The sequence below is a fragment of the Protopterus annectens genome, chromosome 11.part0 (genome assembly GCF_019279795.1).
Source record: "Protopterus annectens isolate FY-2018-M chromosome 11.part0, PAN1.0, whole genome shotgun sequence".
NCBI lineage: Eukaryota > Metazoa > Chordata > Ceratodontiformes > Protopteridae > Protopterus > Protopterus annectens.
Genome location: NC_056745.1, coordinates 1,157,529,947 through 1,157,554,925, shown reverse-complemented (window position 1 = coordinate 1,157,554,925; position 24,979 = coordinate 1,157,529,947). Strand labels below are relative to the sequence as shown.

The 24,979-nt window shown below is 43.6% G+C and overlaps 1 protein-coding gene across 2 annotated transcripts in view; it reads right to left on the bottom strand.

The window, feature by feature from the left end:
- LOC122815755 (26S proteasome regulatory subunit 7-like) overlaps positions 1–24,979 on the bottom strand; it is a 435,881-nt gene that overhangs the window by 172,785 nt on the left and 238,117 nt on the right. For both annotated transcript variants that reach the window (XM_044088518.1, XM_044088517.1), the window contains exon 10: positions 219–421. In XM_044088518.1, coding sequence (XP_043944453.1) covers positions 219–421 — 203 coding nt within the window. The remainder of the gene's footprint in view (positions 1–218; positions 422–24,979) is intronic.

Genomic DNA, 24,979 nt, shown 5'->3' with positions numbered 1-24,979 from the left:
TCCTTTTCTGGCTAAAAAAAAAAAAATCTTTATTTTAGTACTATACAACATTCTACAATTCATCTAGAAGGTGGCTTTAGTCTTACTTGTTGCATTTAGAAGAACAATCTCTTTTCTGGTGCTATAACTTATATTAAAGCAACTACAGAAAGTGTACTATGGTATAATTAAACTACAGCTCACTGCAAATACACATATATTTAATGCATTTTTTTTACCTCTAAATCAGGTAAACAAAATTCAATCTTTCGATCAAGTCTTCCAGGTCTTATCAGTGCAGGGTCCAAAGTGTCTGGCCTGTTGGTAGCCATAAGAACTTTAATGTTGCCTCTGGGATCAAATCCATCCAACTGATTAATAAGCTCCAGCATGGTGCGCTGTACTTCATTATCCCCTCCAGCACCATCATCAAATCGAGCACCTGAAAATTAGTTGGAGATCACTATCAGTGCCACAACTGGTTTAAAAACTGGAGAAGAGCAAACCATCACATATTAGAAATTTTCATATAACAAGGTGGTTACTATGAAAAAGACAAGATCTGATAGAAATTACTAGAAAAAAGGTATTTATAGAACTATCTCCACTGGTTTCTAAGCCATCAGACCATTCACCTATAATATACACATTTTTTGTATCCGGTTATTCTCAGTTATTTACTTTACTGAGTACCTGGCAAAAAAGTACAAGTCCTCTAAATGTATACCACATCAGGAAATCTGTGAGCAAAGGTTACAAAATAACTGCACCCACCTCGAAAAAAAAATGTTGCTGAACAGAAAATTACACTCAATTTCTAAAACTGAAAACACTGCAAATTTAAACATGTTATTACAAAAGTGTCACAAACATGCTACCCTCCCGGCACCCCCAGTGTCTCTATGTATACTAATTCTAAGGTCACTAACTTAGAGAAAGGGGAAACATTGAAAAGAAATGCAAAACTCACCTGTAACACAGCATCCAATGTGTTAGCACTGATATTCCCTTAAACTGACATACAGCAACAATGATCTTCTTGTTACATCATTCTGAATGTCACTAGCAGGATTTGACAAACAGTACACTTGCAAGAGGACGTCCTCTGCAGTATGTTAAAGGCTGGACTACACACCTGCAATCCCCAGTGTTTTAATTTTTTCTCTTCCCATCCCATACTCTAGGGCACTTTTGCCTCCTGCTGCCATATACCATGGAATCAAACAATGGACTAGCAGAATATGCTTAGTCTCAGCACTTGTCAGTTCACCTAGTCCACTGGGTAAGCACCATTTGCAACACATGGAAAAATAAAGCACATAAAATATACTTATCTAACCTAAAGGGAACTCCAGCTACAGCCTCTTGAAAGAGCCACACCAAAGTACAATGGGGGGAGAGGGGTGATAAGTATCCATTGAAGATAACTAGTTCAAAAAATCAACCAATCTTATGCACTACTTTCAAAGAGAAAACAGTGCTAATCCTAAGGAACAACTGATCTTTGCAAAAGGCCTGGCATGGCTCCCTACAAAGGGCCTGAACTTCCAAGATGCTATCAGCATAGATGATGGCCACAAGTGGCTTCCAAGAAATTAGTTACCAAAGCCACAGAACCAAAAGGCTTTAAAAGAAGAGCAGGCAAGCCTGTCATTCAAGAAACTTAAGTCCAAGGAAGGAGAGGTGGTCTTCACAGGTGAGCACAGATGCAATTCTTTTTTAAAATAACTACTTTATCAGTGCAGGATCACAGCTTTGCTATCCTTAGGATTAAGATAGACAAAAATGCCAGAGAGACACAGAGGTCCAAATAATACAGCTATATAAAGTAACTGCCAGCCAACTGTCCAAATGAGGCAGCAAAGAATACCTCTCCACCAACACAAAGAATATTTTTCACTTAGCAAAATACATCTCTCCAATGAATGGAATGCTTCCTTACTGCTTCAATGACCACTGGAACTCTCACTGAAAGGTCAGGAAGGACCACGGAATATGAATCAGAAACCACACCCTGAGGTGACACTGGATGTCACCTTAGAAATGCTTCACTGGTCAGAAACTAAATAGTTTTCAGTAAAACCAAGTACATGAGAGCCTGGATCCACAACATGTCCAGGAACATGAACTTGGGTCTTCCTTTTTTGAATTTTATGTTTAGTCACAGATGGACTGAGTAGAAAAGGAGTAGGGTGACATTCTTTCAAATGGCAAAAACATTGATTTTTAATAATAGTCTCCACTCCTTGAACACTCTTGAATTTTCAGGTACAGCTCAAGGAATCCTGCAGCATAGCATGTTCAACTTCCCCAGAGATAAACACATAAGGTTGATGCCTCTGTCTATAGCCCACAGACAGACCATCATATCTCTGCACAAGGACATGAGAATGTGTGTTCCAGTCTTACGTACTACACACACCAGAGAATGTTAAACCACAGCAGGGAGGGCTCTAACCTTGGTATCCTCTCCACATCAAGGGAGCACTGTCCACGGTTCCTTTTTCTTCCGCGGAACAATTTCCTTCACACCATCAAGGAGTTCAGCTAAGTGCCCCTTTTTAATGAACAATCCACTGTCAGAATCTATAATGGGTTCCACTTTAAGAAGGGAAGACTGATCTTGAGATACCGGTGACATGGAGTTTGAAAATGTGAATACAAATGAGCAAGTGGTGCTCTGCGGTTACAGACACCTCACAGTCCACTTGTATCCTAAGCCATGTCAAAGGTATCATGACAACTGAAGCCATCATTTAACCCACAAACTACCAGAAAGTCTGGGCTCGTCTCCTCCACTGTGTCCTCAACCAGGCATCTAAGGCCCTCTCCTAGGGCAAGGAAGACTAAAAGAAAAGTATTCACATCTGCCTGATGGAGACATCTCTTCAGACGTGGGCTCAGACAAGACTTCTCCAAGTTTATGGAGATTCCAGGACCTACACGTGCATAGAAGCTCCCAAGGAATGGATGATAACAGGAATCCTTTAAGAGCCATATAAGTGATCATCCTTTTACTGTAAAGCTTCTGCCAAAAAGAAATTAGGTAAGCACTTTAGGTGAAGAGAAGAAACGAAAGGGCCATACTCGGTAATGAAAGAGTGATCAACTCAGAGTGAACCAAAACAACTTTCTGTGCTGACCACAGAAAGTTACATAAAAGGTATGGAGTGATGGCAACAGTGTCAAGATGCAGCAGCAGCACTACTACTCCCAGGGGAGTCATCATCTGGAATCTGATGTACTGGATGTGCTTGATTAAATTAATATTGGCCAGAGCAGGATGGGAATCTTGCCATGATTAAGATGTGGAAGCAAAACCCATGGCTTCATTCTGAAGGAGGAAGTCCCTTAAAGGAGTACAGTACAGGCCCAAAAGCATCAGCCTGTAACATGAACCTCACAGTCCTCAAAGGTGATTAAAGCCCATTTCCTATTCTGGACATTCATCATCAAATTTAGGAAGGTCTAGATAATAAAGACCTTTCCATGAATACACCCAAGTGAACTCGTCCTTAAAAGGAGGAACACACACACACACACACACACACACACACATATGTAAGAGACATTTACTTATTTAAATTTGTTAACCAGGGTCAAAAATTATTCAAAACACATAAAAAGAAAAAAGAAACATTTAAAACAGAGCAAGACAATTACTAAGAAAGTTGTGAGACAGTATAGTGAAAAATTATCAAGAAATTATCCCAAGAGAAAAAAAAGGACTATAGAGATCCCTGAATAAGCTCACATTTGTTAGAAAAAGTGAATTCTCTGCATATTAACTGTATGTGCAGACCTATATGCACAAGTATACATAACATTAATTCAGTATACAAACCATTAACTCGTTACAATGCTCAGCATGCAGTTTACAGTCAAAATTTCAAATTATGCTGTGCTTTACATTTTAGTGTAATAAACACTGCCGTCAGCATTCCATCATACAGCTCTGAGAACCACTAACACAGTAAAGCACTGTGTCCAGCATTCTATCACACAAGCTTCAAGTTACACTAACAAATGGCATCAGGGTTGCAGTATTGTGTCTCGGGCTAAGGAGGGTATGTCTTGATAATCTCTGTTTAAAGTTAAAAAAAAAAGATAACTCCTGATAATGGTTGGTACATGTGGGTAACAAGAAGTCACAACAGAACGTTAAGCATGGCACTACACTGTTGCTTATTAGACTTTTGTTTGGCAACTCAGAACTTTTCATATTTCACATTTTAAGAAAACCAGAAAGTACAGTTGTGTACACTTACCATAAATGTAGAGGTTCGAGTGTATTCACTGTTGCAGTCATTACATTTGAGGTAATCTGCTGGCAGGTTGCCCTCAGTCGGCCTGATTAACAAAGTCTTGGGTCCTGCGTCGGTTGCTGTCCCTTCTTCCATGACGTCAGGTCGTCAGGGGTATAAAACATGCAGCCAATGCCATTATATCAGTTTTTCTTGCCCCAGATGTCAGGTGCCCCCCATATGGGGAGCAAATAAAATTAAAAAACACAAAAATATACCTCCAACCAAAAGCAAATACACCAAAAAGGCTTTTAAGCATAGTAAAAGAAAGTAGAGGTATAGCCAGAGAAAAACAGGGGGCTGGAGGGAGGGTAACCAGGACTGCAACAGTGAATACACTCGAGCATCTACATTTATGGTAAGTGTACACAACTGTACTATGTTCTTCATGTTTCACTGTTGCAGTCATTACATCTGGGTAGATTCCCAAAGCTATGGTTGGGAGGAAGAAATAATACAGCATTAGGACCAGTTACAAGGCCCTGCAAGACAGCAGTGGCAAAGCCAGCTCTGGATTTAGAGAAAATTGGTACATGATAATGCTTGGTGAAAGTATTTACAGAACTCCAGGTAGCAGCTTCTAGAATATCCCTGGTAGGAACACCTCTGAGAAAGGCTGCAGAAGTAGATGCAGCCCTGGTGGAATGAGATCGGATCCCCGGGGGATAGGTTTTCCATGGTGCTTATAGCAGAAATGAATGCAATGGCTTATCCATTTAGAAATGGTTTGTTTTGAAATAGCCTTCCCCTCTGCCCCAGCAGGAAATGCTACTAGCAATTGTTCAGATTTTCTTCGAAGTTTAGTTCTGTCCAAGTAGAATCCAAGTTGTCTGTGCACGTCCAAGGAATGCAGAATCTGTTCCCCTTTGTTCTGTGGATTGGGATAGAAGGTTGGCAAATGAATGGACTGATTAAGAGCCACACTGGAAACCACCTTGTGCATGAAAGATGGATTGGTCCTCAGAGATAGCCTGTCTGCATGAAAGATGATGAAAGGCTCCACTGCCATAAGGGCCTGTAATTCAAATATCCTTCTAGCTGAAGTGCTTGCTAAAAGGAAGGCTGTTTTCCAAGAAAGAAATTTTAAGTCTGCAGTTGCAGCTGGCTCGAAAGGAGGTAGAGTGAGCTTCTCCAAAACAAAATTAAGGTCCCAGGCAGGGGTAGGAGCTCTCCTGGGTGGTCTCAAGTTCTTTGCCCCTCTAAGATACTGCTTGAGCAGGGGATGAGAAAAGAGGGGTGGTTCTACGTTATAGTGAGCTGAAATAGCTGAAGCGTGGATTTTAACAGAGAAAAAAAAACAGGCCCTTGTGAAGCACCTCAGTTCATAGGTAAGTCTCGAACCCCAGACCTTGCACACACTACACAACATGAAGTACCACTAAGCCACAGTAGACATAAAAAGTATTGTAAAATCTGAGGTAAACTGGGCGCTGTTGTGCTCATCCCTAAAGATTTTTTCCAGGCACAGAATCTTTTCCATTTGTCCGCATAAGATTTTCTAGTACTAGGTCTTCTCGCCTCCAAGATGACTTCCATCACAGGTTTGCTGAGGGATGCTAAGGATGAATTTAAGTGATCAGCCAAGCTGCAAGGTTCAATGTTGGGAGCTGAGGGTGTAGAATATGGTTCTCCTGCTGAGACAGCAAGGAAGGTGTCTGAGGCAGGTGCCAAGGAGATATTTGTGACACGCTGCGCAGGACTGGGTACCAGTGTTGGGGTGGCCAGTCTGGAGCAATCAAAATCATTCTTGGTTTGTCCTGTTTGACTTTTAGCAGAACTTTGGAGAGCAGAGGCAGAGGGGGAAAGGCGTAGACTGATAGGTTTCTCCAGATGAAGGACAGAGCATCCGTTTCTCCAGATGAAGGACAGAGCATCCACTTTCCAGGCTTTTTTGTGGAGAGGCCTTGTGCAAAACTTGTCCAACTGGTAGTTCTGGGGGGAGGCAAATAGATCTATGTCTGGGCTCCCCCATTTGCTTGTCAACATGTTGAAAATCCATGGTTCCAGTTTCTACTCGTGGTGGGTCCATGAGATTTCTGCTTAGTTCGTCTGCCAGTGAATTCAATTTTCCTGGCAGGAATTGAGCTTGTAGGTGCACTTGGTAGCTCAAGGCTATGTTCCACAATGCCATGGCTAGTCTGCAGAGGGGGTAGGAATGTGTACCCCCCTGGTTGTTTATGTACCACATAGCCGTGGTGTTGTCAGTCTAACATTAGTTCTCCTGGAAGAATGTAGTCCTTGAAGGCTGTCAGAGCATTCTGTACAGCTAACTTTTATTTTTGATTGATATGTAGGTGCATTTTATTTGGGTTCCATTTGCCCTGAATGCACTTCCCTGCCAGGTGAGCCCACCCCCCCCCCCCCCATGCACAGTCTGATGCTTCTGTAGTTAGGGTTTGGGCTGCAGGTGGTAGTGTGAATGGAAGTCCCTTGTTTTGGTGGCAGGCCTCTGCCCACCATAGGAACTCCAGGCGTAGGCAAGGTAGGACAGGAATCATTGTTTCCAGGCTGTGACAAAGTTGACTCCATAGACTTTTTAAGTACCACTGAAGTTTCCTCATATGCAGTCTTGCATATGGAATTAGAAGAATGCAGGAGGCCATGAACCCCAAGGCCTGCAGTATTTGTCTTGCAGAAAGCAGGGTTTTTGTGGCTGAAGTAAGTTACAAAATGAAATTGCTTTTCTGGCGTGAGGAAAGACATCTGGGCAGTTGTATTCAAGCTTGCACCCAGGAATGTAATCTGTTGACAGGGTACCAGTTGTGATTTATTTTCATTTATGGTGTACCCCAGAGACATTAGAACCCTTTTTACAAATTCCAGAGGATTCAGAATTATGGCCTGGTTTTCTGCCTGAATTAGATAATCGTCCAGGTATGGATATATTTGAATATTTCTTTGCCTGCAAAATGCAATTACTAGAGCCAGGCACTTTGTGAATACCCTGGGCGCAGTAGACAAGCCAAAGGGCAGTGCAGAGAACTTATAGGTTCATAGGTTCATACTAGGCTATCTGCCCGAGGGCATTTATAAGCCTAGCCCATAGATTTGTGGCTTACGCCACCCCTTTAGTTTGGAGAAACTATGCCCATTATTTTGCTGTGCCTCTGTCGAGCAGTGACACTGAGGTAACCCCTGGGGTGTATCTGCGATCTCCCATCCATTGGTCAAGATTCCTCTTGAACAAGGCCAGCGAGGTGCTCTGCCTCACATAAACCGGGATTTTGTTCCACAGCATAGGGAGTCTTTGGGTGATGAATCTATCCCTCCAGCACATCCTATTAATAACCGTGTCGAGGTTTAAGTCTCCCGCCCTTGTGGCTCTGAGAGATCTAGATTTTTTGAGATGAAGCATGTTCATCAAATCTGGGTTTGACATGGCCTTGTATGTCAGGCATAGGTCACCTCTGAGCAAGCGGTAAGCAACTGAATATAACTGGAGTTCTTTCAGTCGGGCAGCATAAGACAGATTTTTGAGACCCTTTATCCTTTTGGTGAGGAACTTTTGTGGCCTCTCCAGCTGCAGCAAGTGTCGGGTCAGATACATTCCGAATGGGGCATTGTACTCGATCATTGGTCTGATGAGTGATTAGTATAGGGAGACTATGACTTCCCTTGATCTAGATGTGAATCCCTTCATGATAATGTGGGCAATGTAGAAGGTCTTCCTAACTACTTTTGCAATACGAGTGTCGAATGAAAGGCTACTGTCAACCTGGGTTCCCAGGTCCCTAATAACTTCTTCTGTGTTCAGGGGATTGCCACCTGTATGGTAGCTAGGGGTAACCTTATTTTTACCGAAGGGTATGACCATGCATTTCTTGGCATTTAACTTTAGGCCATGGTTCTGGCACCAGTTATCCGTTTCTGTGAGACCCTTCTGAAGGGTATCTGTGTCAGATGTGTTTTCAACTACGGCGCCCAGTTTGCAGTCATCTGCAAACTTTGTCAGCCATAACCCTCCTGTGTTTGCTTGTACTTCAGAAAAGTAGATGCCAAACAAGAGTGGGCCCAGGACTGAGCCCTGTGGGACACCACTTGTGACAGCTTTGAGTCTGACATGGCGCCAGCAACTCTGACCCTGTGGGTTCTGTCACTCAGCCAGTTTGCAACCCATCTTGTAATGTATGGGTTTACATTTAAGTTGATGAGTTTTTCAATGATACCAGAGTGAGGTATTGTATCAAAAGCCTTCGCCAGGTCTAGGTAGGCTGTATGGACTGCCTTTCCTCGTCAATGGCCTTGGTGACTGTTTCAAAAGTCAACCAAGTTTAAAAGGCATGATCTGCCTTTGACAAAGCCAAACTGGGTTGGATCCAAAGTCTGTAAGTTCCCTATGTCTTTATTTATGAGATCCATTATGATCCTCTCCATGGCTTTGCAGATAAGGCTTGTCAAGCTAATGGGACGGTAATTTCCAGGGTCGGTGGAGGCACCGCCTTTGTGGAGTGGGACCACAGTCGTGCACCACTCCTGGAGTGATCCGGAGGTGAGACTAAGATTAAACAGCTGTCCTAACTGTGGGTTTAATTCCTCGTTGAGTTCATGGAGCACAATGCCGGGGACACCAGCAGGTCCCATGGATGCTGTGTTCTTTGCCTTGGAGAGAGCAGTTCTCACCTGGGCTAGAGATGTTTGGGGGCTACAATCATTTGGTATAGATATCTCTCCTTTAGGGGAGAAGTTTGCACTGAACCTGTCAGCCAGTATGTTGGCAAGGTCTGTAGGATCAGTAATCTTCACATCATTTTGAACTAATTCTGAGCATATCTGGGAGTTTCCTCCTAGGTTTCTGACATAGCTAAAGAATGCCTTATGGTTGTCTTTAGAGTCCTTAGCTATTTTTTTCTCAAAATTAGCTTTGGATGATTTTATGAGAGCTCTTAGCTTTTTACTTATAGTGATCAGCGGTGTCTTACCTTTTAAGGATTTTGCTCTATCTTGTAGTAGCTTTCTCCTTTTGTTGTAGAGTTTGTTTATGGCTGGGGTCCACCAGACTGGACGCTTGTCTTTGGTACAAAGAGTCTTTGTTTTGCTTGGGATTGCCTGATCCATGCAGCCCTGCAGGTGCTGGTAGAAGGCATTTGTAAGTGATTCAGCGGTTTGAGTAATGTTAACCGGCGGCTCAGGGGCCTTAAAGGAGACCACACTAGTCTTTAGAAGTGTGAAGTCGGCTTTCGAAGTTCTTTACTGTGGTCTTTTTCATTTCAGGTGGGCGGGATGAGGACCTCCAGCGAGATTAGTTTGTGATCAGATCTCACCAGTGAGGGTATACTTCGGCGTTGAACATTGTGCTCCCATGTTCGTGATGATGAGATCAAGTATGTTTTCTCCTCTTGTGGGATGGTGACTAGTTGTTCCATGGCATTTGAGTTTATGAATTCCAGGAACTTTTGGGCTAGAGTGTTTGGGCTTGAGTAGTGTTCCCAGTCTATATTAGGGTAGTTGAAGTCACCTAGTATGATGGTGTTCAGAGATACATTTATCCCTCCAGTGTTTTCAGGAAGGCCATATGAGGTTCCTGAGTTGAGGGTGGCCTGTAACATGCTACAAATTGCAGAGCAGTCTTGCCTATGGTTAATTGCACCTGGATGGTTTCCGATGCATCGTGCGATGCCACCAATCTTGAGGTGTGGGTGTCCTTGATGAATATGGATACCCCTCCTCCTTTCTTGGTATTGTCCGGGTTTTGGGGCCGGAACACATGATATGAGGTAAAACCTGATAGTGCTGGGGTGCTCTCAGGAGCCTTGAACCAGGTTTCTGTCACAGCACAGACATCGATGTTCTCCATACTGAGAAGGGCCTCTTGAGGTTGAGACTTCTGGCATTGAGCAGCATTACCCTTAGTTTTTTTGCTTTGTTTTGTTCTAGGGTGGTAGGTTTAGATTTCGAGCCTTGCCTAAAAAAGGCACTATGGGGGTGGCAAGAGCCTTTGCCAAAATCCGGAATCCCAGGGGTGACAAGTGCAAGCCGTCCCTTGCGAAGCAGCGTGGCTTGTCCAGCATGTCATCCCAGGCAAACAGACATTGGATCCCCTTTGAATGACACCAGAGTTTAAGCCAATTGTTAAAGCTGATCATCTTATCTCTGTATTGTGGCATCATTCTTGGTGAAGGTAGGATACTGCTCAAGGTCAGGGTCATACCTGCTTGGGCTACATAATCAGAGAGCTCCTCTATGTCTCTTTTCATGTAGTCCAAGGAGGTACGCCTCAGGTCGTTAACACCAGCGTGGACAATGATTGAGTCGTACTTGTACCTGCTGTTGAGAGACCTGAGTGCATGCGTTATGTGGCGGATTCTAGCACCCGACAGGCAGCTTACTGTGACCTTCTCCTTACTCAATCTGGTGAGCGGGACGTCAGTGTGTCTGTTATGGAGTCACCAATGACTAGTGTGTCTGGCATTGTGTTTGGCCTTAAGGGCTGTGACTGCTTGACACTCTGACTGTGTGGTCTATGTGTTGCAGGTGTTGTGTTCTGAGGTGGTAGTTGTTTGGGTGTCTGCTTTGGTGGCCTCTGCTGTTTTGGTAGATTTTTGATCAGAGCCTCCGAGTATGTCTTTGTGTGTTTATGTGTATGATTTGAGGTTGTGATGGTATTATGTGAGACTGGGTCTATAGTGTGTGTGGTTACCTTCTCCTCCTGTCTGGTCATGCCAGTCCTATGTTGAGAGAGCTCAGCCTCCAGTTTGGCCGTATAGTTGCATCTCTCGCATGTATTTGTGTTTTGTGGAAGGAGGAGAGGGTTGTCTGTGTACATGAGGCAATTGTAACATTGCCTCAATATTCCCAGGTTCACCAGCTGAGCAGGAGAGGACATTAGCAGCTGATCCCTCGACATGCTAGAAGGAATAGACAGAAAAACTTAAGAAAAGGTTCTGGGGGATGTGGGTGACCGAGAAATGGGGTTTGCTTTTTTGGGGTACTTTCTATAACAAGAGTGCTGTATCGAGGTGATAAATACTGTAGGAGCAAGTGCTTCGCTATACAGATAGAGAATAGACTACTTGGGAGTCAAGTAGAGATAATTTATAGTTGTAGGATACACTAAATAGAACAGTAGTATACTTTGAGGAAGGTAGTTTTAAGGGAAAATTTGAAGAGTGGACTTTAGGTAGCCCTAATAGTTTAAATCTGATTAACCGGTGCTGCCCTAGTGTGCAACAGTAACAGCTCCAGCTAACGCCGTGCTTTATAGCAGGGGCTGGAAAAACAGGAAATGACCCAAAATGGCGACAATTACTAGTTGCTGCTTCTAACCACTCCTCTGAGGACAAACAAGCAGCTCAGTACTCCCCACTCCCACTGGTGAGTAAAGAAACTACCTCTGGCCACACAAGAAAATGGAGGAACACAGAAACCAAATACAAAGCCCAGGGATCAGCAAAATCTGATCACTGCAACAACTAACCAGGAAAGTTTAGGAAACGAGAAATATTTTTGTTTTTTGTTTTTTGCAAACAGACAGAAAAAATGCAGTAAATGCTTTGTTTTCGACTAAATTGCTATCAAAGGCTGGTACACTTGAGTGTATTAGCCTGTTTGTTACTTTTAAGCAATACTTTAGCCCACAAGTGCAATCAACAATATAAGCTCACAAAAACAGGAAAATAAGGTAATAAAACAGTAATATAGGCACAAACAGTAGTCGAAAAGCTCAAAAGATCGAAAAATGCAAACTAAAAAGTTTAAAAAATACTTATGATCAAGAAAGTTGCTTTTTCTGCTGGCTTTGGAACTCTGCAGGGGACCACGAGGAGCTATGCCTAGTTCTCTAATGCCAGAAAAGCCTGCCAAAGCGTGCTTAATGCAAGTAGCCTGCTTTGAAGCATAGGTGTCTTCTGCAACATTCCCTGATTGGGATATGCAGGTAAGCTTCTTTTAAATCTAGAGTTGCCAACCAGGCATCTTTGCCTAGCATAGGAAGTAATTGGTGAAGAGTCAGCATCTTGAATTTTGGAATGTCCAGAAAGGTGTTTAGAGTAGACTGATCCAGAATTGGACGCCATGATTTGTCTTTTCTGAGTACCAGGAAAAGCTTGGAATAGAAACCTTGCCCCCTTTCCTCTTCTGGTATCGGATGAATAGCCCCCATGTTTAAGAGGAAAAGTACTTGTTTTTGAGCCTCTGCCCACTTATTTGGGGGCAGGTCTGACTACCCGTTTGGTGTTGGCAACGTGTGGAAATGAAATCTGTATCCCTGGGACACTATATTTAGAACCCATTTGTCCTGGGTTACGAGTTTCCACTTTTATGCATGAAGAGCAATTTTTCCCCCCAAAGGGGCAACTAAAAGGTAAGTGCTTGGTAATTTTAAAGGAAAGTCATTGAGACTGTTTTCCATGGGGGGGGGGTCTTGTTATTTCCAGATTTGGAGGTGGAGGCCCCCCATTGCTTAGTTCCGAGAGTCCCCTGGGACTGAAACTTGGAGCTTTTGGTGTGTCTGGGTTTGGCTCGGGAGGATCTGGAAGGAGCTGGAAAGGACCAATTCTTAGTAGGCCAGTGCCTACCAAATCTTGGAGGTTGCACTTTAAGAAATCTTTTGCAGTTTGCATAGATTTAGCTTTATCTTCCATCTTTTTTAGAACTTCTTCAGCCTTATTGCCAAACAGGCGGTCCTGATTTAAAGGAGCATCCAACAATTTCGCTTTAACATGATCAAGCAGAGACTGTTCCTTAAGCCAAGCATGCCTTCTAAGCACAGACCCAGTCAAAGCAGCCCTGCAAGGGGCCTCTAAGGAATCAAAACCACATTGCAAAGTATGTTTTCCAACTTGTTCAGCAGAATGCAATAAATCCTGTAAATCTTTATTTTCCACACAGTCAGAAATCATCATCATTTTCTGTTTAAGCAGTCTAACAATATGCTGTTGATATTTTAACATATGAAATTGGCAGTTTAAAGCCCTGACTGCCAAGGATGCAGAAGTATAAACCTTTTTACCCCATCTATCCAGTGCCCTGGAGTCTCTATCAGAAGGGGTAGGATTGTTAGCAGTGGAAGCCTTAATGCCCTTGAGTCCCTGAGAAATGGTTTCTGGATCCGCAACAGGACTTTTGAAAAGGAACTTGAAAAGGAACTTGTGTGACTCAGGAACCCTGTAGTATATGTCAGGTTTTCTAGGAGCCGGAGGCAAGGAATCCGGGGCCATACTGGATTCCGAAAACACATAATCAACAATATCTAGTACAGGAGGTATAGCCAAAGGCCTATGCTGAGGTAGAAGAAGGAAATCCCTAAGCCTCTTTTTTGATTCAGAAAATTCCTGACTTTCCCAGTGGAAATGCTCCCTTAAGGTAAGTAAAGTTTCCCCAAAAGAAAAGTTCTCAGGGGAAGCAGAGGGAATGGGATCCTCTGCATCAGAATCCTCATAAGTAGGAATGGAAAAATCCAGGTCATTAGAAGAATCAGAAGAAACAGAGTCCTGATCAGAAGATACATAGTCAAGCTCAGCCCTAGGCCTCTTAGAAGGGGCGGCGGGGGAGTTGACTACCCCCGATTAGAGTAATAAGATCTTCAGCCATTTTGATCATTTGTTTTTTAGGCATAGGGGCCTGAACATGTGGCCTGTGCATCGGTTTTTTAGACATAAATCGAGATTTAGACCTTAGTATAGTAGGTGGCGTAGGTTTAATATGCAAGTCTGTAGGCCAGAATACACCCTCAGAAGCCGGTGCCTGCACAGCGGCTCTGGACCCATCCAAGGTAGAGACATCTACGGGTTCCTTAGGTGAAGCATCTCGCGGCATACTGGACTCCGAATGGGTCTCAGTAGAGGCCTGCGGGTCAGAAGTAGTGGGTATCAGGGGCTGCGAAAGAGCCTCACTGAGTACCGAATTGGCGACTGGCTTAGGAGAAGCGTTGTCAGCAGTTTTGGACCTCGACGGCCTGTCTCTGTCTTTTTCTTTGCGTTTTTTCGGAATCCCGGTAGTCGGCTGGCTAACCGATGTCATTTCTGGATAATTAAACCGAGAACCGAAATATTTAGAGGCAAAAATGTACTGACGACGGATAGTGCGCTGATTAAATAAAGCACAAACCGACAGCAAGGTACATCATGGTCAGGGCCTAGGCAAGGAATACAGTACAGATGAAAATCCTTATGAGATATTTGCTTTCCACAAGTAATGCAATTATTAACTTTTACTGACATCGGTAAGGAGCAAGAAAAAGTTTCCCCAACGAGGTATTTAACTTTAAGTTGAAGACTTTGGTTCTGAAACTCGAAAACGAAAAAGTCAGCCGACCGGCACTTGAGAACTGCTTCTGCTTCGGGCACCGCACGGCAAGAAAGACTGATGTAATGGGGTCGGCTGCATATTTTATACCCCTGACGACCTAACGTCATGGAAGAAGGGACAGCAACTGACTCAGGACCCAAGACTTTGTTAATCAGGCCAAATGAGGGAAACCTGCCAGCAGATTACCCCAAATGTAATGACTGCAACAGTGAAACACGAAGAACATCACCTTCTACTGTGTTGTGTTTTCACTGTGACTAACAAAGACAATTTGACTGGATTAGCTGGAGCCCAGCAGCACCTCTCAAACAAATCTGACATTGTGCTGCAATTTACAGGGTATTAAGAGATAAAAGTGACCCACTGATTTGTGTACACACAGAAATACACAGAGATGCTCATTTTCAGAACTGTGTTTGTTGTTCAATTTATGTTAAAACAGTGTTGTGCCGACTCTAGACCTTATTAACACATGTAAGACAGGAAGAAATAGAAACAGATGATCCGCTGTAGCGACCGCTAACAGGAGCAGCCGAAAGGAGGAGGAGGAGTTGTGTGCAATTCTCTAAGAAAACTCCTAGGAGTTTTTGTTTTCCATAGTGTTAAACTGTGTTAGTTATTAAAAAATATGGCCAAGAAACATTTTCAATTTAGCTTTTATAAAATTCATAGTTAGATGCAGGATTGTTAGAATACTGAAATAGAAAATATCATAGTGAATACACATTTGTTAACATTTACAGCATTACGCAATTTGATTCTGAATTTTAATTCTGAAATTTAGGCATGCAGAACAAGCAGAAAAAAATTAGTTTGGTATTCTTAGTTGCCTTCAAACTGTGTACTTTATAAGGCAACGTTTATTGGTTATTTGTGCTTAGATAAATTATAAACTATGCAACAGTCAAGTAGCGATGCAATTCATACTCTAACTTAAGTGGTGACGGTGGGATTCAAAATAAAAGCATGCAAATTAAGACAACAAACGTAGGATACAGTAATCTGCACATTTTGTTACTATTTATTACTGGCAAATACTCAGAAAAATGTACATCAAAATAAAAAATAAAATGCCAGTTTCTTCTGCAAGGGACATTTGATTAGTAAGCGTTTGTTTAAGTCCCCCACTAAATCTACCATCAGACCAGCAATGGAGATGATCCAGCCAAGCAAAGATGTCAAAAGGCCATGACAAAGCTTATCTTGCCATTAAACTGCTGGCATACATCGCTAATACAGATCTTGCTCTACAATTGCTATGGAGAGAGTCTGGGCTTTATCTCAGCTTTTAGAACATTCATGTTACTGCAGGAAAAATACCTTTAAAATACAAATTATGGAACATTGACAGTTACAGCAAACTTCTCTACCTAAAAAGGCTCAAGTATTTTAAAGGACTCTGTGCAAAAAGTACAGTTTTGTACCTACCATAAATGTAGATGTTCGAGTGTATTCCTTGCTGCAGTCATCACACTTGGGTTATCCTGCCGTCAGGCGGTCCCGCAGTCGGCCTGAATTCCAAAGTCTTGGTCTGGCGTTGGTTGCTGTCGCTTCTTTCCTGACATCAGTGTGCCAGGGGTATATAAGAGGCATCCAACGCCATTTTCTTCAGTTTTTCTTGCCCCAAATGTCAGGTGCCCCCCCTAAAAGGTGGTCAGTAGATAGTACCAATAATAAAAGTTTAGCACAAACAAAACATCCCTCCAGCTATAAGCAAATACACCATAAAGTTAGGTCAGAGGGGATGGAGGGAGGGTAACCTGGACTGCAGCAGGGTATACACTCGAACATCTACATTTATGGTAGGTACAAAACTGTACTATGTTCATCGTGTTACCCTGCTGCAGTCATCACACTTGGGTAGAATCCCAAAGCTAAGGATGGGAGGTGGAGTCAAACAGGGTTAGAGGAGGCTAGGAGGCCCTGCAAAACTGCAGTGGCGAAGCCAGCTCTAGTCTTAGAGTAAAGTGGTAAGTGATCGTGTTTGGTGAAGGTGTGTACTGAACTCCAAGTTGCAGCTTCCAGAATATCCTTGGTTGGCAATCCCCTGAGGAAGGCTGTAGATGTTGCTGCTGCCCTGGTAGAGTGGGGCCTTATGCTAGCAGGAACTGGTTTTCCATGATGGGTGTAGCAAAAACGTATGCAATGACCTATCCATTTGGAAATGGTCTGTTTTGAGATAGCCTTTCCTTGTGATGCTGTAGCATAGGATACAAAAAGCTTGTCAGATTTTCTGAAAACCTTAGTTTTATCCAAGTAGTAACATAGTTGCCTGTGAATGTCCAATGAATGCAGGAGTCTTTCTCCTTTGTTCTGTGGATTTGGAAAGAATGTGGGTAACTGGATGGTTTGATTTAGAGCCACACTGGATACCACCTTTGGCATAAAGGAGGGGTTAGTTCATAGAGGAAACTCTGTCTTGATGAAAAATGAGGAAAGGCTCTACTGCCATTAGTGCCTGTAGCTCTGAGACTCTTCTGGCTGAAGTAATTGCTAGCAGCAGGGCAGTCTTCCATGATATAAACTTTAAGTCAGCTGAGAAAGCTGGCTCAAAAGGTGGTAGCGTAAGTCTTTCCAGAACAAAATTGAGGTCCCAAGTAGGTGTTGGCGCTCTCCTGGGAGGCCTAATGTTTTTGGCCCCTCTGAGATACTGCCTTAGAAGTGGATGTGAAAATAAGGGAGGATCTGTGTTGTAGTGAGCTGAAATAGCTGAGGCGTGGATTTTAAAAGATGAAAAAGAAAGTCCTTTGTGTAACATTCTCAGTTAAATATTGTAGAATCTGAGGTAGGTCCGGCTGAAGGGTATTTTAGCCTTTAGCTTGGTTCCAGGCGCAAAATCTTTTCCATTTGTCTGAGTAGGCTTTCCTGGTACTGGGCCTCCTGGCCTCCAGAATAACATCCATAACAGTTTGTGAAAGAGGAGCTGGCTGGTTGCTTAGGTGATTTGCCATGCAGCCAAATTTAAGGTTTTGAGCTGGCTGTGTAGAATCTGACTGCCTTGCTGTGTGAGCAGATGAGGAATTTGTGGTAAAATCCATGGTGGGCCCTGGGCCATGTTCCTTAATAGTGGGTACCAGTGCTGGCGTGGCCAGTCTGGGGCAATGAGTATCATTCGGGGTCTCTCCATCCTGACTTTCAGCAGCACCTTTGTGAGAAGGGGCAATGGAGGAAAGGCATACACTGTCAGCATTTTCCAACTGAATGAGAGTGCGTCCACTTTCCAAGCTTGATGGTGAAATGTCCTTGTGCAAAATTTTGATAGCTGATAGACCTGTTTGCCAACCCCCAAAACTATGTCTGGGCGCCCCCATTTTTGAGTTATCATTGCAAATACTTGTGGATCCAGTTTCCACTCGTGGGGATCCATGATGTTTCTGCTTAGGTCGTCTGCCAATGTGTTCTTTTTCCTGGCAGGAATTGAGCTTGTAATTGAACTTGGTAAGCCAGTGCTGTGTTCCACAAGGTCATTGCTTGCCTGCATAGAGGGTAGGAGTGTGTACCCCCTTGTTTGTTTATGTACCACATTACTGTGGTGTTGTCTGTCCTTATTATAAGCTGTCCTGGATGTAAGAGGTCCTTGAAGGCTGTCAGGGCATTCTGTACAGCTAGCATTTCTTTTTGATTGATGTGCAGATTCCTTTGATCTGCAGTCCATATGCCTTGAACGCACCGTCCTGCCATGTGTGCCCCCCAGGCATAGTCCGATGCATCTGTTGTCATAGTCTGCCTGACTGGGGGTAAGGTGAAAAGCTGACCCTTGTTGAGGTGACATGCCTGTGACCACCATAGATACGCCTGTTGAAGGCAGGGAATGAGAGGTATCATTGTTTCCAAGCTGTGGCTGTGTTGAGTCCATACGCTTTTTAGGTACCATTGTAATTTCCTCATATGCAGTTTTGCAAATGGTATTAGTAGTATGCAAGATGCCATGAAGCCCAAGGTCTGCAGAATTTTTCTTGCAGGGAGTTGGGTCTTTGTTGCCATTGTTTTGAAGTATTCAGTTAGTTGTAGTTGTTTGTCTGGTGTCAGATAAGCCATCTGGGCAGTTGTATTCAAGCTGGCACCCAGGAATGTCATATTTTGTGAGGGCACTAGTTTTGATTTCTTTTCGTTTACAGTGTACCCTAGGAAACTTAGAAGGTGTTTTACAAAAGCCAGATGTTGTAAGAGAATGTCCTTGCTTTCTGCTTGGATGAGGCAGTCGTCCAGGTATGGGTATATTTGAATTCCTTTTTGTCTGCAGTATGCAATTATTGGTGCCAGGCATTTTGTGAAAACCCTGGGCGCAATAGATAAGCCAAAGGGCAGTGCAGAGAATTGGTAATGGATTGAACCTGCAATGAAACGGAGGTATCTTCTGCAATTTTGTCTGATAGGGACATGCAGGTATGCCTCCTTGAGGTCCAACGTTACTAGCCAAGCTTTCTTGCCCAAAATGGGAAGAAGCTGCTGTAGTGCTAGCATCTTGAATTTGGGTACTTGCAAGAAGGTGTTTAAAATTTAAAGGTCCAGAATGGGTCTCCAAGCATTGTCCTTTCTGGGGACTAGAAAGAGCCTTGAGTAAAATTCTTGGCCTTGCTCCTGTGTAGGTACCAGTTGAATGGCTCTCATGTCCATGAGAGCTGTAATTTGTTTTTGTGCCTCTGCCCATTGATTTTGTGGCAGGTTTGGCATTCCTTTTACTCTTGGCAAGGTGTGGAAATGGAATCTGTATTCTTGTGAGATAATGTCTAGGACCCATTTGTCCTTTGTGACGATGCGCCAGTTGTCTGTAAAAAATGTTAATTTTCCTCCCAAGAGAGCTGCCAAGAGAGTTTTGCTCGGCAGTTTGAGGTTTAAGTCATTGTGTTTGCCTTCTAGTAGTTTTGGACCTGTCTTCTCCTCCCTTCTGTGTTGCAGTGCCCCATTGGCGAGGTTTGTAAGGAATTTGTGCTTGTCCTCTGCCCCTTGGGCACCTGTATTTTCCCCTTTGTGGTCTGTCAGAAGCTGGAAAGGACCAATTTTTTGTTGGCCAAATTCTGCTGAAGCGTATCGGTTGTACCTGTAAGAAATCTTTGACCGTCTGCATAGATTTTGCCTTATCCTCCATTTTCTTTAAAACCTCTTCTGCTTTAACCCCAAATAAGACATCCTGCTGTAAGGGTGCATCTAGTAACTTTGCTTTAACATGATCAGGCAGAGTTTGTTCCTTTAACCAAGCATGCCTGCGTATAACAGACCGAGTAACAGCTGCTCTACAGTAAGCTTCCAAGGAATCAAATCCACATTGTAAAGTATGTTTGCCCACCTGTTCAGCTGCATGCAACAGATCCTGCATTTCCTTGAATTCAGACTGTTGAGGGTGTGCGCTCATCTTTTGTTTTATTTGAGACATTAGGAATTGCTGGTACTTAAGTATGTGAAATTGACAATTTAGTGCTCTCATAGCTAGAGTAGCTGAGGTGTAAACCTTCTTCCCCCACCTATCTAGTGCTCTGGAGTCCCTTTCAGAGGGTACAGGATTTTTAGCCATAGAAGCCTTAGCCCCTTTGGGACCCTGGGAGATTGTCTCTGGGTCAGCAACAGGGCTTTTGTAAAGGAATTTGTGTGAGTCAGGCACTCTATCTGGTTTGGCTGGAGAAGGAGGCAGAGAATCTGGATTTAGACTAGATTCTAAGTAAACATCATCCACAATGTCTAAAACTGGAGGGATAGCAAGTGGCCTGTGCTGGGGGAGTAAATGAAACTCTCTGAGCCTTTTCTTTGAGTCGGAGTAGTCCTGACCTTCCCAGTGGAAATGTTCCATCATGGTATGTAAGGTTTCCCCAAAGGAATAGTCTTCAGGGGGAGAAGCTGAGGGAATGGAATCTTCAGCATCAGAATCTTCATAAGGGGGAAAGGAGTAATCCTGTCCTCAGAGGAGCCTGAGGAAATAGACACGATCAGAGGAGGCATAATCCTCCTCTTGTCTAGGCCTTTTGTCGGGGGGGGGGGGGGTTGGGAACGCCTGATTAAAGAAATCAAATCTTCAGCCATTTTAAGCATCTGTTTCTTAGGCATGGGGCCTTGAAGTGGAGACTGATGTGCAGTCTTTTTTGGTTTTAGAGGAGTCTTAAGTTTAGCGTAAGATTTTATGGTGAGAGTAGTCGGTCTGAAGACACCTTCTGAAACCGAAGGTGTTTCCACAGCACCGGCTTCTCCTTCTGCAATGTCGTCGGTAGGGCCTAAAGAAAATGGCTGCGTCAGCCTAGAACTCTCTGTTTGAGAATCCAAAGCGGTCTGGGGTTCCAATTCTGCGGTCGCCAGGGGCTGCGTAGGCACCTCACTGAAAACCGGAGAACCGGCGACCAGCCCAGCCGAGGCCTCGGAGTCTGGCTTGGATCTAGGCTGCCTGTCTTTATCTTTGCGTTTTTTATGCACGCCGGTAGTCGGTTGCTCTGACGGCATAGTGTAATTAAATTTCCTACCGAAGTAGTGTCGTGCGAAATCAAAGCGTCGCTTTATAGTTCGCTTATTGAACCTAGCACAAAAAGTACAGTTTTGTACCTACCATAAATGTAGATGTTCGAGGATCCACATTGCTGCAGTCCTAACTATTGGGTAGTCCGCTGTCCAGAGTCGCCCGAAATACCAAAAGTATATGACGTCGGTCAGGCGCAGTGCGACTGCGTCAATGCGTCCAGGGTACTAATCTAATGCGACGGATGTCAGAAGACCCTGAAAAGATAAGGCCAAACCCAAAAACAACAACATACACCAAAAATGTACAATATATACAAAAGTACTAGAATATAACCTCACCTACAACACACCCACCCCACACAGAGGGGGGAAGGGAGAGATGAGGACTGCAGTCATTCCACATTGCTGCAGTCCTAACTATTGGGTAGAATCCCAAAGCAGAGGTAAGAGGCTGGCAAATCATAAGGAAGCAGGAACTGACAACATGCCTTGCAAAATAGCTAAACCAGCCCTAGACTTAGAGTAGTATGCATTGAACGAATCTCCTTGCCATGATGGGAATAACAAAATGCAATGCAAAACCCAATCCACCTAGAAATAGTTTGTTTTGACGCTCAAATAATACGCAACTGCCTGTGTACATCTAAAGTGTGCAAAATCAAACCACCTTAGGTATAAAGGAAGGATTAGTACGTAGAGATACCCTATCCTTATGAAAAATCAAAAGGCTCAAACCATTGACAAGTATTTCAAGTCAGCAGTAGCCATGAGCTCAAAAGGTGATCCCAAGCAGGAGTAGGAGCTCTACGAGGGGTCTTATCTTGCTCACCCTCTAAAAACAATGGTGGGTCACAATCATAGTGAGCTGAAATTGCTGCAGCATGAATCTTAATGGAAGAGAAAGACAAACCTTTGTCCAATAACTCAGTAAGATATTGAAGAGCCACACTCAAATTAGGCTCTGAAATCTCCAAATTATTTGCTGCACTCCAAAATAAAATCTCTTCCATTTTTCATTACACTTTCCTTGTACTAGGTCTCCTGGCTTCCATAATCACATTTAAAACTTGTTGAGGAAGTTGAAACAGAATATGCCAGGCTGTTAGATGAAGAGAGTGAAGCTTGACATTGAGCAGGTGACCGTCCCTCTGAGACAACAGGTGTGGAATCCAGACTCCTCAGTAATGGATACCAGTGCTGCGAGGCCAATCTGCAGCTATTAAAATCATCCTTGGCTTGTCTTGTCTGACCTTTAGAAGCACCTTTGGAAGAAGAGGCAGAGGTGGAAAAGCATACACATGAAGATTTTTCCAACTGAAAGAAAGGGCATCCACTTTCCAAGCTGTGAGATGAAACCTTTTTGTGCAAAACTTTGGCAGCTGGTGGTTTAGTGGAGAAGCGAACAGATCTATGTCTGGAGTTCCCCAAGACACTGTCAAATTTTGAAATACATGAAGATCACATCTGCTAAGGAGTTCTGTGCTCCCGGCAGAAACCTTGCCTGAAGAGTTAGTTGCAAGCTGAGCGCAGTCTCCCATAAAATCATTGCTTGCCTGCATAACGGGTTTGTTGATGTACCACATGACAGTTGTGTTGTCTGTTAGAATCAACACCTGCCCTGGAAGAAGTAACTCCTTGAAAGCCATTAATGCAAACTGGACTGCTAACATCTCTTTCATGTTGATATGTAGATGCTGTAGTCTGGCAGGCCACTTGTCTTGTATCCACTTTCCATTTAGATGAGCATCTGTCGTTAGAATCTGACTCACCTCTGGCCGGGTCACAGAGAGTCCCTTGTTTAGGTGACATTCCTGAGCCCACCACAAAAATTCCTTTTGAATGCAAGGTAGTATTTGAATGACAGTGTCTAGATCCTGGCAGTGCTGTGTCCATACATTTTTGAGATACCATTGCAGCTTCCTCATATGCAGTTTGGCATTGGGAAGCACCAGAATACAAGATGCCATGAACCCTAAGGCTTGAAGGACTGTCCTTGCAGTCCGCCCGGACTGAAGAGATAGTTGATGGAAGTAACTGGAAAGATTCTTTTGTTTGTCCGGGGTTAAAAAGGCCATCTGGGCTGCTGTATTCAGTCTCACACCCAGAAAGCACATGTCTTGAGAGGGTACTAGACTGGACTTTATTTCGTTCACAGAATACCCTAGGCATCTTAGCACTGCTATGACATAATCCAAATGCTGTAGAAGGTCTTCCTTTTCTTGAGCTAGAATCAGGCAGTCGTCCAAGTAAGGATAGATTTGAATTCCTTTTAGCCTGAAGTAAGCTATCACTGGAGCCAGAACCGAACTGATAATGAGAATTCCCAGCTGAAAATGAGATACTTCCTGCAACTTAGTCTTATAGGCACATGAAGGTAAGCTTCCTTGAGATCTAAAGTTACCATCCAGTGATCTTTGCCCAGCAGAGGTAAAAGCTGTTGTAACGTCAACATTTTGAACTTGGGAATGTCCAGATAAGTGTTGAGGATAGATAAATCCAAAATTGGTCTAGGAACTGGCTGAATGGCCCCTATTTGGAGCAACCTTTGTAGAGGAGGAATGTCTGGCATGCCTTTGAAAGGAGGCAAGGTATGGAAATAAAACCGGTGAATGATATTCAGAACCCATCTGTCTTGGGTAATTAAATCCCATTTTTCTTTGATAATAGACAGGCTTCCACCCAAAGGTACTGCCCGGCGGGTATGTACTGGCAGCTGAAGTCATTGGGTCTGCTTTACGAAAGGACTGACCCTGCCCTCACCAGAAGTCTGAGCAAAGAACCTTGAGCTCTGCCTACCACGTCTAGACCTACCCATAGACTGGGAATCATAAGCAGGATAAGTCCATCCCTTAGTAGGCCAATTTCTACTAAACGGCTGCACCTGCAAAAATCCTTAACAGTTTGCAGAGACTTAGCCTTGTCCTCCATTTTCTTTAAAACTGCTTAAACAACACATCAGACTGCAAAGGAGCATCCAAAATCCTTGTTTTAACATGCTCAGCTAAATTCTGATCTCTCAACCAGGCATGCCTCGAAGAACAGAACCAGTGGCAGCCACCCTCGAGGAGGCCTGCACAGCATCAAAACCACACTGCAAGGAATGTTTACCCACCTGTTCAGACACATGAACTAAATCCTGCAACTCTTTACACTCAATACCTTCTGCCAGAGCATCCACCTTAGATTTCAATTGTGAAAGGAGGTAATTCTGATATTTTAACATGTGAAACTGACAATTCAATGCCCTCATGGCTAAAGTGGAAGAAGTATACACTTTCTTTCCCCATCTATCCAAAGCCCTTGCCTCTTTATCAGGAGGAACAGGATTTTTAACAACAGAGGCCTTCACCCTTTAGGCCCCTGAGAGACAGTTTCGGTCTGCCCTAGGACTCTTAAAAGATACTTATGAGCCTCAGGCACCTATAGTACCTATCCGGTTTAACTGGGGCAGGAGGCAAAGAATCAGGATTCAGGAAGCCTCTGCAAAAACATCTTCCACCACATTCAGAACAGGAGGTATAGCTAAAGGCCTATGTTGGGGTTCTTCCTGGAATCAGAGAAATCTTGGCCTTCCCATTTAAAATGCTCCCTCATGGAATGCAGAGTCTCTGAAAATGAAAAATCCTCAGGAGGAGAAGCTGAAGGAGTAGAATCATCCACATCAGAATAAGGAGGATACTCCTGCAAGTCTTCAGACTCAGAAGCCTCGAACAGTGCTCAAAACTCTCAAACTCAGGTTCCACCTAAGCCTCTTATCAGGAGGGCATAGAACCTCTAATCATAGTAATCAAATCCTCTGCCATTGTAAGCATATGTTTCTTAACCCCACTGAAGCTACACTAGGCCTGCCTCTCAAAGAAGCCTTGGAAACAGAGGAGGCCCTAACCACCTTAGGGAGAGAGGGAAGAACAGCCACCTGAGAAGCCCCTCAGCCTGGCCTACTTCCTGAGAGGATACATCCTGTAACAATAAAGTCTCCCTGAGATTCCAAAGAAACACCTGGCAGAACC